This window comes from Apteryx rowi, unplaced genomic scaffold (genome assembly GCF_003343035.1).
Source record: "Apteryx rowi isolate R43461 unplaced genomic scaffold, aptRow1 scaffold_6, whole genome shotgun sequence".
NCBI classification, from domain to species: domain Eukaryota; kingdom Metazoa; phylum Chordata; class Aves; order Apterygiformes; family Apterygidae; genus Apteryx; species Apteryx rowi.
Genome location: NW_020450871.1, coordinates 7,452,156 through 7,469,379, shown reverse-complemented (window position 1 = coordinate 7,469,379; position 17,224 = coordinate 7,452,156). Strand labels below are relative to the sequence as shown.

The following is a 17,224-nucleotide window of genomic DNA, read 5'->3' as shown; positions in this document are numbered from 1 at the left end:
CGCTGAAACAAGGGGCGGAATTACGGAGGAACTGAAGGAATGGCCAGACGTACACAGGGACAGGTTTGTTAGCCCTGGGGACAAGCTGGTCAGAGAAAGAAGAACAAGTTGTTGATTGGAAAGTGCAGCTCTTGTTCTGATTAAATAATTCGCTGCATATCTTACACGCTGATGGTAGCACTGCGGGTGGCCGTGCTCAGTCCTGTGACATCTAGTGAGTTCCCCTCTCCTTTTCACTTTGTCCATGATGACAGAGGAGCTCTTACCTTAGGCAGGTGGAGGAACAGCTCTGTTTCTATGTCTGAGCTCTCCTGCAGGAGAGATTTTTACTTTATGTTTTTAGATCTCCATAGGCTGAGAAGCAGCCTGTCTGGTCATTGGCAAGGCAATAGCGTGACCTTTCTGAAGGCTGACCTCACATGGCTCATTCCCTGATTTGGCTGCTTTCGCTCCTGCTTCTGAAATGTCAGGATTTTCAGGAATGTGATTGCCTGAGATTTCTCTGCCTGGGATATGGCTAGCCACACAGCCCAGCTAAAGGGCATCTGGTGAAGGAGTTGTTTCAGAAAGGATGGCTCAAGATTGTAGAGACTGTTTGAAGGGGGTTAAAATGTAATATCTGCACTGGTCCATGCTGAAAGAAGGTGTTTACTGAAACAGTATTAGGAAAAGACATGGAAGATGTAAGGAGCTGTCAGTGGACCAACAACTTGGAGTAAGTAAGTGATTAAAAATATGGAAAAGCTGGGAACAGGACATGGACAGTCTTAATGCATTCACTATCCAACTACAGTCAGCCCAAGTTCAAACATGCTTGTCACAGACCACCTCCTGCCCTGGAGCTTGGCACACTCACTGAGTAAAGCTCAGAGTTTGCTTGCAGCCTGGGAAAATGAGATGGCTGAGTACCAGGGGTGAGAGAGCAGAGGTAGGAAATGAGCAGCAAGTTAGTCTGCTGAGAGTTATGCTGAGCAAGGCACCTGAATGGTGAACTCTGGAGTAGCAGCACGTGGGTCAGGACAGGGAGCGGGGCTCATGACCAGCCCATCAAAAAAACATGCTGAGCCCTCTAACGTTTATATATTGGTGCTTTCTGGGTGTGGAGTGGACTGGTATATGAATTTGCCGCCTTTTCGTGGAATATAACAGCAAACACCAACACTGAATTTTTACTCTAAAAGCACGAGATTACAGTTGAACTACTATGCAGAGTATTAGACCTTTCTACTAGAAAATACTTGATGGCAACCAGACTGGCAAATTATTTGTGTCGATACTGCTTATATGACCCAATTAATGTACATATGCTAGTTTCCTAAGCAAAGTAAGACTGTAATCCTTTTGGTATAGGTCTGTACCTCTGCCTTTGCAGTACTCCTGGCTAAAGATGAGATATTTTTGGTGTGCTCTGAACCTATATGGCTGTGCTACAAAAATGAGGAAGTGTGGGCCATGTCTTATTTTGATGCAAAGATTATCTCGCATAATTACAAAGTCCTGTACTGTTTCATATCTTTAATTAGAAACACTGATAATTATCTATTGCAAAGTGGATAATTACAGTACTTCTAACTAAAACTCACTTGTTGGTGATTTGTAGAATGTGAATGAGGTCTGTTCTCCCACTCCTGAAACACACATTTTACCTGTCATAGCTTGAGACAAGACAAGTGCAGTCATGAGATGTACTAATCTCTTAGCTGTACTTGATCTGTTTCCTGACAACATGGAAACTGATGTACTTGGAAAAATAACCTAGCACAGCCTGGTATAATATATCCACAGTGCATACTGCATGATTCTAACACGCCACGGTCAGAAGAATTTCAGGGAACTGCTGTTATATTGATGGTTTTCACTTTGGGTTTAGCTTTAGGCTCTCCACTATCTAGCACTCTTCTAGGGTACAGTAGAAGTGCACTGAAAGTATTTCCCCAAAGCAGAGGCTTTGTAAATGAAATCTGAATAATTCCATACTGGAGTCTAAGGGCTCTTCTGAAAACATTACTGGACAGGGAGACTTGTGCTGAAAGCTGGTCTTCTGTGTGTGAGCTGTCCCAGATACGACAGGGCTATATGCCTTTAGGACTGGATACAAGGACTAGCCAGCAGCAGAGCTTCTCCCCTGTTATAAGATCAGTTCTCTCTTTTCTTCTTCATTTTTTCATGCTTATATTTATCTTTCCTCCCATGATCTTTTCTTGGGCTCTCCTACTTATCTTTTTTTTTAGGTTTTCTTCTTTTTCAGAGTCCATATTTAGTCAGTGGCTTGCTCTCCCACCAGTCCCGTGGTATCTCTTCATTTCACAAATCTCCTTCGCCTTTCCTGGATGCACTCTACCCTTCCCTCTGAGATGTATTTTTTGTGACAGTAGAAGGATGGAGGAGGGAAGGAGGAACACAACATGATGAGAATAAGAGATTGTGTCATTTGTTTCCAGCCATGCTTGAGGATGATTTAGAAAAGCAGTATCAGCAGAAGGAATAGCATGCACAGATCACAGGCCTTTCATATTGGCCTCTCATGACTCATGCTGAGAACCCATAAGCTTGAAAGGGTGGTAGAGATTTTAATCAAATTCTCTTCTCTCTATGAGCAAATGGATTGATAGCATTAAGCTTTGAGGAACACTGGATTCTCCTAAACAAGATGCTCTTTGGGTCATGCTTGCTCTGAAGCCTTATCGTACTGTTAATGTTATATTCAGTCCACTAAATATAGATAATTTTTCTGATATTCAGAAATGAAGAAAAGGTAATTAGTAGTGTTTGTGTACAAAAAAAGCTGATTTGTGCAGGGAAAACACAAACTCTGCCTCTCTCATTTCCATGACAGAAAGCAACTGTAAAGCTGTAACATACCCATATTCTCTCTTGCCTCCTCATGGAGAGGAGGATGGGAGAAGAAAACTGACTTCTTTAGTCAAAAATGTACTCAAAGGAATTGGCAAAAGTTCATTCAACACAATATCTTAAGCAACTTTTAACTGAGTATGTTTAGTAGCAAGTCATGTTCATGAGCAAATGAAAATTAGAATTTGGATAATATCAGTTAAATTAACTTAATAGAATGACCTGATCCTCGACTTGTATCCATCAGCTTAGCTCCATCGGTTGAAGAGCTAACTGCATGTGTCTGACCCTGTTGATGATGTCATCAGAGCTCTTTTGCAACAGGAACATTAAAGTCAACAAGTCGATAAGAGGGAGAAGAATGAGCAATGGGGACCCCTGCTGCTCCTGAATGCTCCAAGAAGTCTGGGGATGATTCCCACGTACAAAGATAACTGCAATTCTTATGCTTAATGAATCTCAACCCTTGGCTGCATCTGCCTATTTAGCTTGCTAGACCTACCCTGCTCCTACACCTCCAGATGATCAGCAGTGCTAGATGGGTAGCCTGAGTCTATTAATGCAAGGAGGTGGTGGCATCAAGTTGCAAATACTGGTTTGGGACCGGAGGTATCTTACCCTGCTGTAACAGTGTTGTATTTTCCCAGTAAGTGACAGTTTGAGATTCTTATGCAGTAGAGCATCCGTATTTATGTAACAGAGGTAGCTCTAAAATGGGTTAATGTGAGCTCTATAAACCTTACTAGATCATTCAAGTCAGTGGTAGAAAGTGCATAAAGACACTAGGTACTGGTGGTATAAAAACACCTTTCAATGTGAGGGCAATCCATGTCAGCTCTATTAACTGGTGTATAGGAAATAGTCTTTCTGTGGCTGACTTTCATCAGGCTTAGGCATTGCAGGTGTATGCTGAGGACTGGTGTCATGTGCAATGGCAGAAGCAATTGTAACTGTGAAAAGCCAGGCAGTTTTAAGTGATTACCATGCTGTAGGCCATGCTTCACCCCCTGCCAACCTCGGTTTTCACTTCTGACTTTCTGAGACTGTGAGGAACTTTGGAGGAACAATTCTTCGTGAGAGGTAGGTCAGGATCCATTGGGCAAATACCTGTCTTTTAAAGAAACTGTCTATAACTCTTAGAGCTCCCCAGCAGTGTTAGCTATGTGCAAAATGTTGCGTGTAGATAATAAAGCTAATGCTGTGCAGCTTGCAGAGTGCTGATGCATACCCTCCAAGAGAAAAATGTCACTCTTGTGAGCCTGATGGAAAGGTACTGCCTCTGCTCAGAGGATCACTGAAATGGTATTTCATTGAAAATACAGATCTTAGAAGGGACTGCATGGCAATCCATGGCATTTCCCTCATGCTTTACACCAATATCCTTCATAGTTCATGTTTCACTACATGTCATGTCACTTTTTGTATTCTTTGATTTTACTTTTAGGGGACTTTGGAATTACCGCTTAAAAACTGTCTCCATTCCTTTTAGTCACTAAATGCAGATTTCTCAAAATCCAACACTGAAAACAATTTTCAATACTTTAAAATTCTCTTGGAATTGATTTAGGACCTAAACCAACAAAACCAAAATATTATTCTACACAATTGCAGTGCAAATAATGCAGCAGCTGTGGTGGCCAGAAAGTGCATTGCATGAGAAACTGTCATAGTGCAGACTGAGGGAGATGCAAATACTGAACACGCAACATGCTTAATAGTGTTTAAATAAACTTGTAAAGGTTTTATTTTTAACCAATTCAAACAAATGTTAATTCAAATACTTGCTGTTGAGCTATGCTGATGGTAAAATGGCTGTGTGTTACTCTCCTTGAGAAATGTTTAAATGCAATTGAGTGTGACATTAAAATGACAGTAGGGGAGAAGGAAAGTCCCCAAACTTGATACTGAATGTACAAGGAGTTTTAACACTGTCAGTCAATCAGTTAGTTCATTAGGAACAAATTCTTACTCACATTTTTGACCTCACTCTCAAAAGTGCAGAGAAAACAAAATCAATTGTTATTTCTGTGCTTGGGTTTGATTTTCACCACCTACAAAGAGTTCATCTTGTGCAGTAGTCACCTTTGCTCCTTTAAGTGTTGCAATTTCAGATTTACCTGTAATGTACTCTACAGCTGAATCAGTACATCACTGTCTCCGCAGATGACCTTTCTGTAGGCAGTAATGCATAGTCCTTCAGAGACAATGGCGTTAGCCCTAGAAGGAAGGGAGAGGATAAAGCCTGGAGGGATCTGTATGAATAAGAAGAATCAAAGAAGCTAGAGTCAGGAAGTCAGAGAAATGTTAGAGGAAAAAATGGTAGCAAAGAAGGGGAAAAGAGCAGTTGGGCAGATTTTGGAAATCCTCCAAAATAGGATCATCTTAGAGAAATAAACCAGTGGGATACTAAAAAGACTGAAAATCAAGACCATGCATAATGGCAGGTTTTCTAGGATCAGGGAGCTATATTTGGAGGTTACCCTTGTTGTGAACCTGTTTTGTCAGGACACGGTTTCAGTACAGATTAACTCTGTCTTGCCCTGTAAATATCACCAACATAAACACAGTTGTATTCCAGAGAAGGCGTGTTCTTTCAGTTGCAGTCTAGTCTCATGATGGACATAGCAGTGCTGTGTTTGAAGCATCTCAGCTCTGACTTTTGTAGTGAAAAGATGTGTTTTCACCTGTTCCGTTTCAGTCAATTGTTTTAAGTTTGTAGAATTAGGCAAAATGGGTTAATATTTCTCAAGAATGTTTTGCTTTATTTTTACATATTCACATGTAACGGTAAGTTTGACATGTTGAGGCTTTGGATAGAGGTTGAGGTTTCATTTTAACTTTCCAATTGGAGAGTTTTTCTTGATTGTGGAAATTTTGCACTTTTTTTTTTGCCTTGATGCTTTGGTTTGCCAAAAATTATATAATATGCCAGGTCAGTTTTCAGCAGGCCAAAATTACCCCTCTTCTAAATATTTCTATGTCATCATTAATGAACTGGAAGTTCCTACTTCCCTGCCTTATTCAAAAATGCACCGGCATGTAACTGATTTTCCCAGCAGTCCTAGAGCTTGATAAGTATCTTAGAAGTGAATATGAAGGATCTAGTAGATCTTCATTCAGTATTTTTTTATGAGACTATGTGAATGGGTCTGTGACCCATGGGGTCCCCACGGGTGTTGCCCATGAGATCTTTTCCCTCCCAAAGATGATGGTCTTTGGCCCTTGATGCTCCATGTTGTCTTCCCAAGGTCAGGAAGTCCCTCAAGGACCAAACACATAAAATAAGATTTTTCGATTTACCAGCAGGTGGCATTAACAGTGCAGTCAAAGACACACTTTGGGCTTTGCCAGTGAAGAAATTAGCTGATCTGGTGTCCTGGGAAGTTAGGTTTATTCTTGTTACCATTTTACTCACCAATTCAGTCATTTAGACTGCACTTTTTTTGGCCTCTCTGCCACTTTCAAATCTTTTGCTGAATAATTGCCTTCAGTTTCTGTTGTTCGCTGCTCTGGTTTTTTTTTCTTTCTTTCTTTTTTTTCCCTAAATCATATGGCCTTATTTCTCTTCTCTGACTGGATGACTGAAGTATGTTGCTCTACCAGGCTTGGATAAATTACTAGGAACAAACTTACAAAAGAATAAACAGATTTGGAAAAGTGCTTTAGGTGCTCCCAGTGTGAATGAGAATTTGTATACCTAGATTTGTTATTCATTGAAAACCAGTCACTGCAGTTGTTGTCAGCTGGAAGAGAAGATTTGGGATCAGAGAAGCTTTCAAAATGAAGGCATTCTTTCATCCAAATGGATGTTCTTCTCATGTATCTCAAATTACCATTCACTTTCCCCAATTACTATTCAACAGAAAGCTAACTTCCTTGTCCTTTATGATGTCCTTTGGTTGCTGAGGGAGCAAATCCTTCACATTTCCACATTGATCTGCTCTCTGAGAAAACTTCCAATGGATCTTATGCCAACCAGCATCTCAGTGCAAAGGTTTCACCTGGGCAAATAAACTGATGGATTTACAGCAAAGATTGTGTATCAAGTGCAGTCTAAAAGGTGTCCAGTCTCCTCTTTCAGAGAGTCTTAATAGCATCTCATGTAATCCTTTATTAAGGACTAGAAAAAAAATAATTTAGACTAGAGACTCATGTATTTAATGTGAGTGGGAAGGTTGTTAATACCTCACTTTGCTCTGTAAAGGCTGTAATTGCCACCCATAAACCAAGTATTCCTAGAGGCACTCGCTGCTGTGCAGACATTGTAAAAGAGTGATATGGATTTTTTTCTAGTGTCTAGTGTTGTCAGAGTCCTCCAAGTAAATGGGATTTCTGGGCAAATGCCTTGGTCCATCGAAGGCAGAAGGAGTTTTCCTATCACCTTCAACATAGCTAAGTTTTTTCCTTGAGTTTGGATGAGGCATCCGAGTGAGAAAGGCAGAGACAAACCCAGTGTTGAAATATGTGAGTATGTGCAATGCTGGGAGTGAAAAATGTGGGATTGGTCTGTGCTTAAGAAGACCTGGGCTGAGGAGCTGGGCAACTTCCAACCTCAGTAGGAACTAGAGCCAGAAGCAGCTGCCTGGTGCAGAAGGGAGGTCCCATCTCTGGGGAGAGCAGTGCGCTCTTGGTTCTCAGCTCTGTAACCACCAGAGGCTGTGAGACTGCTGAATTCAGAGCCTGGTGGAGTTTAGGCAGTCCTGCAGGGAGAAATCCTGTCTTCCCTAGCAGGAGAAGCTGCCCCAGTTGAGCATGGAGAGTAGCAGGGCTTGTGAGCCAGGAACTCTTGACTCCTAAAGGGCAAAATACCATAAATCAGCAATGCTTACAGTTGAGCACCAACGGCTCCAGAGCTGCCCTGCTCCCTAAGCTGGCCTGCAGGACCCCAGGGGGGATGGCTCCTGCAGGCCTCCCGAATGCAGCGATCCCCTCCAGAACAGAGTGGAGCTCGTATCCCTCCCCTTCTAGCATCAAGCATGTTCATGGTGGTAACCTTCCAGCTCTCCCCAGCTTTTTGTTACTAGACTTGGCAAATTGATGCTTAAAAAAAGGATTAGGGGGTGGTGAAAGAGGGTGGCTTTTTCCTGACTCAGCAAATATAAATGCTTTGAAGGAAAATGGAGTGATGTGGAGGCAAGCAGACTCATCAGTGTCAAAATAAGTAAAGAGAAATGATAGTTAACCAATATTTAAGAGCCCATTCTTCGAAAGCCACCTTAGAGGCTAATGGCATGCTTACATCCATTACTTGTCTTAAAGAACTATTTTTCTGACCACCATAGGTGACGTGATATGGAGGCTGGAAGCCTCCCAGGGTGCCAGTTTAGTTTGGGAACAGTGTCCCAGTCTGTTAGCATGCAGTGTACATGCTCAGAAATAACCAGCACGTATTCAGAAAATGAGGAGGCCAGAGAAGGGAATTCTAGGTAGAATTCCCATATTATTTCAGTTTATTAAATGCAAGCTTTGAAAAACTCACGCTTCAGCGGTGATGTTTGCACATATGTGTTATTTTGTCTCTGCTGGCTAATTATGATTCTACCTATGTTGTACTTGGCAAGCAGACAGCATTTGATCAAGGGGACTCTTGCCAGCTGTGCTGCTGAAAGTGCTTTTCAATAAGATTCCAATTTAAATACTTTATTAATATTTATTATTTACTGGTTGCGGTTGTTGGTAACTTGTATTTGCCCAGGAGAGCTCAAATGAAATGCAGCAAGGTTTTGCTTGCTGGGGAGGGGAAGAAAATGATTCTTCAGTTGCTTGCGTTTACTGTGTGGTGTCTAAGTGCTGATGCAAATCCAAGCATGCGTACTATGAGGGTTCTCGTTCAGTAAAGCAGAAGTGCAGATACTTGACCATGAACAGGAAATTTAATGGTTTGAAGCTAAATCAGGTCTCAATATTGAAAGTTACCAGCTGATGATTTATAGGTGTGCCAGAGGTGCTGTCTGCTGTGATTGCTCTCACTGCAAGAACTAACTTTCATTGAAGATCAGAGACCTTGCCTAGGATTAACCTTCCTGACAGATGTTTCCATCTTGCCTAGTCATTTGGCCCCCTTTCTAGTTGATGGTCCTTCAAAGGTGTGGCTCATCTGCCTTCTGATGAGAGAAAGGATAGCTAGATTGCCAGCTCAGAGGGGGACTTCCACTCTAGACCTCCAATGTTAGGTGAGGTGAATCCTTCCCCCTCTGTCACCAATTTAAACTAGCTTGTTAGGTGTAGGAAAAACTTCACTGGTGCTGTGCAATAAAACTGTCTTCTATTAGTAACATCCACATACACTGGTTGTCCTATTGTCTTTCTGGGAGTTACCCACCCACCACGCAGCGTAGCATGACTGGCAGTCTCTGATGGAAAGTCAGCCACCACTTGGTTGTCCAGGTGGTCAGCAATGAGAGGGATTGGCAGCCGGTGCTGGAATGGCATTACTCCTGTCAGTGTTTTATATAAAGCAAATATTTTCAACGGTGATCCTCAGAAACTGAAAAGCGAGGACACATTGGGCACAACATTTTCATCTTGGTCCAGTACTGTACCAAGAAAAAGAGCTGCCTCCTCTCATACTAATGAAAAAGCTGAAGTTGGCTTGGCTATTCAGTCACATTGGCTCCCAAGTGTCCACTTGACTCAACACATTTGGACATTTTTAGTAGAGTGGATTGGCCCTTTTTATTAATATTTCTGTACAAGATGGTTGTAGCCTTGAGGCAAAGGCCCTTCTCTCTGCTATCAGAAGTAAGTGTGAGAGAAAAGCAAGAAAGAGTTAAAGGTTTCCTAACATGCAGAGTCTGACAATCCCAGTCTTTGAATTAAGCTCCTGAAAGTTGGATTCAGACACCTCCTTTGGCCATTGCAGTATCAGTCTTCAAGTGTATAGCACATGTGATCACCACTTACCAAAACCAATTTCTGACCTCCAAGGCAGACCTTTTGATTTCTACCTTTCAGTAAGAAGTTGAATGCATGTAAGTGTAATTCTATGAATTCAGGAAAAATCCAGGTTTTATTAATGTGTATAATTACAGGATCTTTTGAGGAAAATTTGTACTAAATATACCTGAAAGTATGTTGCTTTAATATATTTTTCTCTTAAATCAGGAAACAGTATTTAACTGTAAGAAGGACAAATATTCTATTTCTGTAGCATATTTTTCAGTCCTTGAAGCAGCAAAGAATAAACAGGCCTAGGAAGGATTTAGTAACACAAAGGACAAAGTGTCGCAGAGAGGAAACTCGCTTAACCTCTTCTGGAACAGCATCTCGCCTTTATTTTGGGACTGCATGGAGAGGCAAGGCCATAATGCAGCTTGCCAGAAGTATTGTTCAGGAAGCATGAGTACCTGGGAGGGAAAAATGCAAAGGTTCACAAATATAATACATATTTCAATATTAATAATGAGCAGGAATCTCCCAATTTTACCACTTCCTCACATCAGGGTTTTTTTTGAACTGTCAATGCATTTGTTGTGCATTTATATTAATCTCTTCTAATGCATGGTAGCTCTGCTTCTGTTGTTATACTGATGTCAGTTGAGAGTAATTCCAGCAGAGTTAAGCTAGTATGAAGCTGTTGTAAAGACAAAAAGAACTTATTGCGTTTTTCTTTAGGACTGATTGTTTCTTGTGCATCTGAGCATTTAGGAATAACTGTCAATTCTGAACCCCATTTTCCTTCCCCAGGATTTCCTGCTTAAGAAAATGCTTGAGGAGATGAATTGCTATCTGAGAGATGCTTGAAACTTGTATTTGAAGGCAGAATAGACTGCCATCTAGTAAAAGATAAGCCAATATTTCTTGGGGATAGTTCTTGAGACTACTTTTATGTATTAATCTTTGCTGTACTTCACACTTTGCATTTGTAAGTACTTTTATAAATAAGATTCCTAGCTGGGAATGTTGTTTTCACTGCTCCATATTGGTAACTAAGTTATCTTGATACTAAAGATTAAACTGGCCCTACAGTTGGTGCACAGTGATAGCTTTTTACTTAGGTCCGGTCTGTCTTGATTGGTAAGACTTATGTATGTGCACGGGAAATTTTTCATATGATTGAGAACTAGTGATATTGGTGTATTCACAGGTATTCATTTACGGGAGCAAATTTCATTAATAAATGTTGATCTTTACATGGATTTAAATAATTCATAGAATGTCTGAGCACAGTTATAGTGAAATATTCTGTAAAATTATAGTTAAACAGGTTCACTTCATGTTTAGACTAAAATAAAAGAATCTGGGACTTTTTATTGTTACTTACGCCATATAAAATCTTTGTATTTTTTAACTCTGTTGATGAGAATTCTTATACCCTAGAAGTAATGGGTGCCTACCTGAAGAGTTTGATTTCCAATTCCTAAGCAAATCTGCTTGGAGATCCTTTAGCAGAGTTTCAGTGCCATCATTACTACAATAATATATAAGCATTCCCACATCAGTGAACTGCAATTTCTGGTTGTCATACATGCACTTAGTGGTTTGCATGCTTCAGTGGTAACATCCTAGAGATGAATCTGGCAGTGCATATAAGCAAGGTGACAGCATCCAACAAACTTACACAATTGAAGGGAAAATTGCTCTTGTGTAGAGACTCCGTTTTTGGACAGAGTGAAATCCGTAGGCTGGGACACTCATAAAAGGGGTAGTGTTTGACTTAGCAAAGCTTGAGTAAGCGGTCCAGTTTCAGATATTTAGGGCTCAATTCTGGTGGTGACAGTTGGGGAGCTGCTATAGAGAGTGTTATGAGCTTTGTATATTAAACTAGCAGAAGTTGGCATGGTAGGGGAAAATGGTTTAGTGGGTTAACTGAATCTGGTCAAAATACTTTTCCACTTTGGTTCTAGTAAATATTTTGAAATTGATTTGAGTCAGATGGAAAAAGAGCCAATGTGCAAGTTGCCTAGGACTGAGGATACATCCTGCCATAGTTGAGGGTTGGAGGAACCCAACCCAACCCAGTTTAGGGCTGGGAGAATCGAACCCAGCCAGGAATGAAGCAGGCTTTCCACCCCAAGAGGACATGCCTCACAGGGAGACTTCTGCCAGATTCTTTAAAGTAGACTTCTCTCATGTGTAACCAGAACATATGTCAGGGCATGGTGTATGGGTCTGCACTTGGCCCCTTGTCCTGAACATCTGAGAGTGGCTGGAATAGAAATGAGAACATCATTTGTCAAGATGGCCCATGTTTTCATTAATATGTAATCCTGCACCTTGTAATAGGATAGATAGCTGTTTGAGGATTGAGTCTCGTATGCAGTGAGTAGGAGCAGTGAAAATTAATTTTTATTTCATTATCTTGAATGGTAAGCCCATCTGCCAGATACAGAATGATGCTGTAGATGGCTTTTTCCATTTTTCTGTGGGGAAACTAATTAAATGATTATAGCTTGTGTGTTAAATAGCTGTTCAAAATATATTGGTGGCACTGCTTGCCATTCAAATTTCATCATGTTGCAAGCAGCAAAGGGAAAGCATGCTGACATTTCCCTCTCTTTGGGATTTCCATATCATTCTCTTTCTTATCTAATCTCCTATCATATCAGATGAGGGCTTCTGTTGGTTAAATGAATGCCAGTAGTATTTCCAAAATCCAGTAGCTATCAGGGTTACTTTATGCAAGGCCCCACTGGCAGTGTCCCAGAAAACTTGAATTTGATATCCAAAAGAGAATTTACTGACTTCTTGCATTTTGCATAATAGATACAGTTTTGGCACACTTCAGGGCTTGAATCAACAAGTCATTGTTTCTGTGTGATAATTCTAAAATAAAGTCCCCTTAGCAAGAACGCTGAGAAATAACTACTGTTAACTGTGGTCATTCCAGTTGGAGTGGGAGTTGCTGCTGATAGCAAACGTAGGTTGATCTCTTCAAAAGCAGCACCCTGGTATCTGGGATCCCATCTGTTCCTGTAGCCACTTGCAAGTTAAACTGAAGTATCACTTAGTACTGTACTGCAGTTTTATCACAAACTTGTTCTGTCCTAAAAACATGAGAATTAAGTAGTACTTGGCATTTGCAAAGAAGAGTTTTAATAACAGCTCAACTGTGGTTCACAATTACAAGTGAAGGAGTGGGCTAGATCTCTCAGATCTACCACAATTTCCAGTTTTAGATGTTGCTAATTTTAGTGACTTTTAAAACTTAAGAAATGAAAACATTTTTGCCAGAGAATTTGAGACAAAAAGAAGAGTAAATTGAGCATTTGAATCTTTTAAAGTATAATGATCAAACTAGGAAAGTAGAGCACGCAAAAGTTGAGAATTTGGCCAGTCTTGCAGTTAGGTTACTACCTAACCAGCCAGCCGAGTTGCGGGACTGACTGTAGGAGAGGGAGTAGGGCATCATAAGCACCTCGATTCCCTTTGTGCCCATAGGGTGGAGAAGCTTAGAAGAGTCAACCTAAAGTGCAGTGGGTGGGTAAGGTGGCAAAGGACACTGCCAGGTGTGGCAACCATTTTTTATCTCCCACCATAAGGACTGGGTGAGGTCTTAACCATACTGGATCCCTTGGGAGTCTAGTCAGACTTTGCTGGCGCCAGGAATCCCCTGTGCCTTCTCAGCTGTGGGCAATGGCACCCATCATAATGATTTCTGCATCTCCTAATTTGCTTTCATAGTGTGTATACCAGTGGCGCTGATTTCCTTCTTGCAAGAAGAGCCCCAGGCTCTGTTTAGCTTGTATTCCTCATCCATGCTGCAAGAACAGGGACTGTAGATACAGGCTGTGTCAGAAAGAATGGAACAGAGAGAAGGAGCAGGTATCTGACTGATTTTACGGATGACTGACTTGTTTGTTATTCATCTGCAATAGTTTTAGCTTGTCTGTGCAGGTTATCTGTGCAGGAGAAAAACAGCAGGTTGGGATTCACTTCAGTTTAGAAACTTCATGTCTACAGGGAGCAGGCTTTGATCAGGACAGTAGGTGACTGATGGCTGCATCTCCTTAGTGAGCACAAGCTTTTCAGGCCATTGTCTCACCATCAGTAAAAGATGGAGTCCATACTGGAGCATGGATATTGCAGGACTGTAGGTGGACATAGGCTCCTGGCATGCATCCCTCCCCTGGCCTGCAGACCATACAAGCCTCTGTTGTTGCTCCCACAGTATCCTCCTTGCCAGAAGTGCAAAGGCAGGTGTGGTTAAGGAGCCTGAGCCTCCATCAGAAGTGATCCCAAAGCCTTGGCCTGGGATGCAGCTCCCATGCTGCAGGACCTCATGACATAGTTGTTTGCTTTGCAGTGTAGGCCATTGCCTTCCAACCCATCTAGACACATTCCTCCAGCCACCCTCGCAGGAAAGCACAGCCCCCTTAGACAGAGGTAGGAGGCAGTAGCACTTAAGTGGGTGCCTGCTGCACACTAGCTAGGGCTGGGAGAGGTGTTACAGAGAGCTTCCTTGTCCCCTTGGAGGTGATGGAGCTGCAGTGGGCAGTAACGCGAATGTGTGGAACCTGTTTGGTCAGTGATCTTCACCTATTTTAGATACTCTAAATAAATTGCTCATGAAAAAAGGTCCAAGGCCTACAAAACCCAGGGGGACTCTGCTTCTGTTAGGAATGCTGATCTAGTACTGGATATGCTTCCATAAGCAGAAGACCATGAGGATTTAATTGTAGTCCCAATAAAGATTAGCTCCAGCGGAGATTAAATTGTGCCTGTGAAGTATTGACATAAACTAGTTTTTCTTTCTGTGTCCTTGTTATTAACACTCCATACTGAAGGCCAACTAACAGCAAAATGAGGTAAAACACTATGTTGACTGTTATTTATTTGTAAGAACCATGAAGTAAAGAGAAGTTAATATTTCATCTTCAGTCTCTAAGTGCAGATATTTAATTACGCACTGCAACCTGGTTAGCAAGGAAGCCATCTGTCATGAACTGCATTTTTTAGCAAATACCTATAAAATGTGAGAGGTCCAATAGTTTAAAAATCATTCATCTCTTATTGGTCCGCATGAGAGAGGTGAAAGCTCAACTATTCCTTCAGTGCTATATTCCTCAGTGCAATGATTAATGCTCCTTCTATTCAAATAGGTATTCCTTCATTTCATTAGTTTTCACCTTCTTTCTCTGTTTACATAGGAAAATAACTTTTTTCAGTAGCATTAATAGTTTGGGAACGACAACTTTGGAAATCTGTTTTGGAAATGAAAGATTAGTAAGTGGTCTTTCCTCTCTTATTCTGCAAATGATTTCAAGTCTTCAGATTTTTCTGCTTTATCTACCCCTTGTAGGAAGAAATTACTGCTCTCGAACAGTTTCACCAACCGTGCTTGTATGACACCTGTGGGGTGGTCAGGGGACCTACTATGACTAAAATGTGAATCAAAGCTCTGATTTTGTGTAATAGGTATGATATTTTTTGTATTGGAATTATACTAGATCTTAATTTCTGCATTTTCTGCTGCTTGATATAAGCAAAAAATCACAAACTGCCTGTTGGTGTCCCTTTGGGCACAGCCCCTAGCTGCAATTATTTGTTTTTAAGATTATAATAGAACTGTTGTTAGCACTATTAATCCCCTCCTTCTGTGGACTGAACCTCCCTTGAAAATGGGATAAATCACAGTGCAACTGGATGCAAACCTTTTGCAGATTTTGTTCAAGAAGAATAGTTTTGTGCCTTGATCTCTTTACCCTGACCTTTCTAAATGAGAACAGTTATATTGATATGATAGCAAAGGCATTATTTAAGCAAAATGGACAATTATTGTGTCACAATTTGTGACAGCTGATCCCAGTAAAGCCATTAGTAAAGTTGCATTCAAAATAGAGGTCACAAGTAATGAGCCATTGATGTTTTAATTCTTTTATTTTTTTGATCCAGGTCTCTGTTCACTTGAGGTGATTCAGTCTTTCCTTCCAGGAAGGATTCCCCACAATCCTCAGAATTATTTTTTCTCTGTACTGTTAAAGTTCTGCTTTCTGCGTTATTACATTCTCTTCCTGGCTGAGATCCTCTTTGGTTCCTCCTGTTTCCTCCTGCTTCCAAAAAAGCAAAGGCAAGAGCAAAGCTGCTTATTACTGATGATCACAAAAAAGAAAATCCCTCTAGTAATTCTTTACTTTCCAAATATTTTTAAGACTATAGGAAATGTAGATTTTCATCTTTTCAACTGAGGAACTTGAGGACATGTTAATGAGGTCAGAAGTAGTGCAGCTATTACCAAAAAGTGTTTTGTTTTCACACCCCTATAGTGTTTTACTGCAGAGTTCAGATGAGGCTTTGTGTGAAGTTTTAAAAAGAACTTGGAAAACCACTTTCATTTAGCTGATGGACATAAGACATTTTTTCCTAGACAATCTAAAAGCACACTACCCCCTTATTTATCCTGTTTGTGAATGCTTTGAGGACAGGACAAAGAGTTACTCCCAAAAGGGGATTTTCACATCAAGTGCTGTGCTGCAAAAGGCATAATACTACACCCTTCTGGGACAGTCTGGAGGGTGTCCGGTAAGGATGGAGGATATGAACAGATGAGCAAATGCCAATTATTTTCCCCTTTTGCCACACAAAACCATGTTTTTGATGGTATTTCCCAAACTAGCTCTTTTAGTTATACTTTAATGTGAAATTAAGCACAAAGAGATGACAGACTATACACAGCTCTGTAACATTGCCCATAGGAGACTTGTGTATGGGACTCAACAGATTTGCTACAAACACATCACTAAAGAACGTGCATCAGAGAGAGTCACCAAATTCAGGCTTTGGGTATTGGAAAACAAAAGTGTGCAATGACAGACTGGGCAGACAGGATGTCTGATCATTCATTGCAGACTTGTGTTTCCCAATATTAGTTTAGTCATCCCCCTTCATCTGTAACCACCCATCTGAGCAATGAAGTCAAGAGTGAATCAAAGCCTTTGGTGGAATCATTTCTCCACCCACAGACAGTTTTCCTACTAGTTGAAAATGCAGTGTTAATGGTAACTGTTGCTACCTTGTGGATTTACTACTTCCCTTCCAGGCAGAATAGGCCTATACTTGTCATACTGGGTGAAGAGTATCTCCTTTTATACATCTTTTTTGTTGTCGTTGTTACTTGGAATGGTTTGCACAGGGCTTGATTGTGGTGTTCACTTATATTAGGTCTTTTCTCACTGAAAGTCAGGAAGGAAATAATAGAGGCTGATCTGGGGCAGCAGATGCTTATCTGGTCTGATTTACAGTGAAGGAGAAAGGGCTGAGGAATTGGGCAGTAGTTATAACCAGATTGCCTAGAGAGAGGACAGTGTCTGCCCTCAGTTGTGCCACTGCTTTATGAGGAGGAGAAGCTGCACTGAATGTAGAGGAATAAGGTGGGTCTGGATATTCAAACTGTTCCAACCTTAGCTTAAACCAGTTTAGCTGAGGCTTCCCC

The 17,224-nt window shown here is 41.0% G+C and overlaps 1 protein-coding gene across 1 annotated transcript in view; it reads right to left on the bottom strand.

The window, feature by feature from the left end:
- Positions 1–15,770: 15,770 nt before the first annotated feature.
- The window catches only part of PDILT (protein disulfide isomerase like, testis expressed), a 30,594-nt gene continuing 29,140 nt past the window's right edge, over positions 15,771–17,224 (bottom strand). Inside the window, exon 12 of the mRNA XM_026082986.1 lies at positions 15,771–15,842. Within this exon, the coding sequence (XP_025938771.1) occupies positions 15,771–15,842 (72 nt within the window). The remainder of the gene's footprint in view (positions 15,843–17,224) is intronic.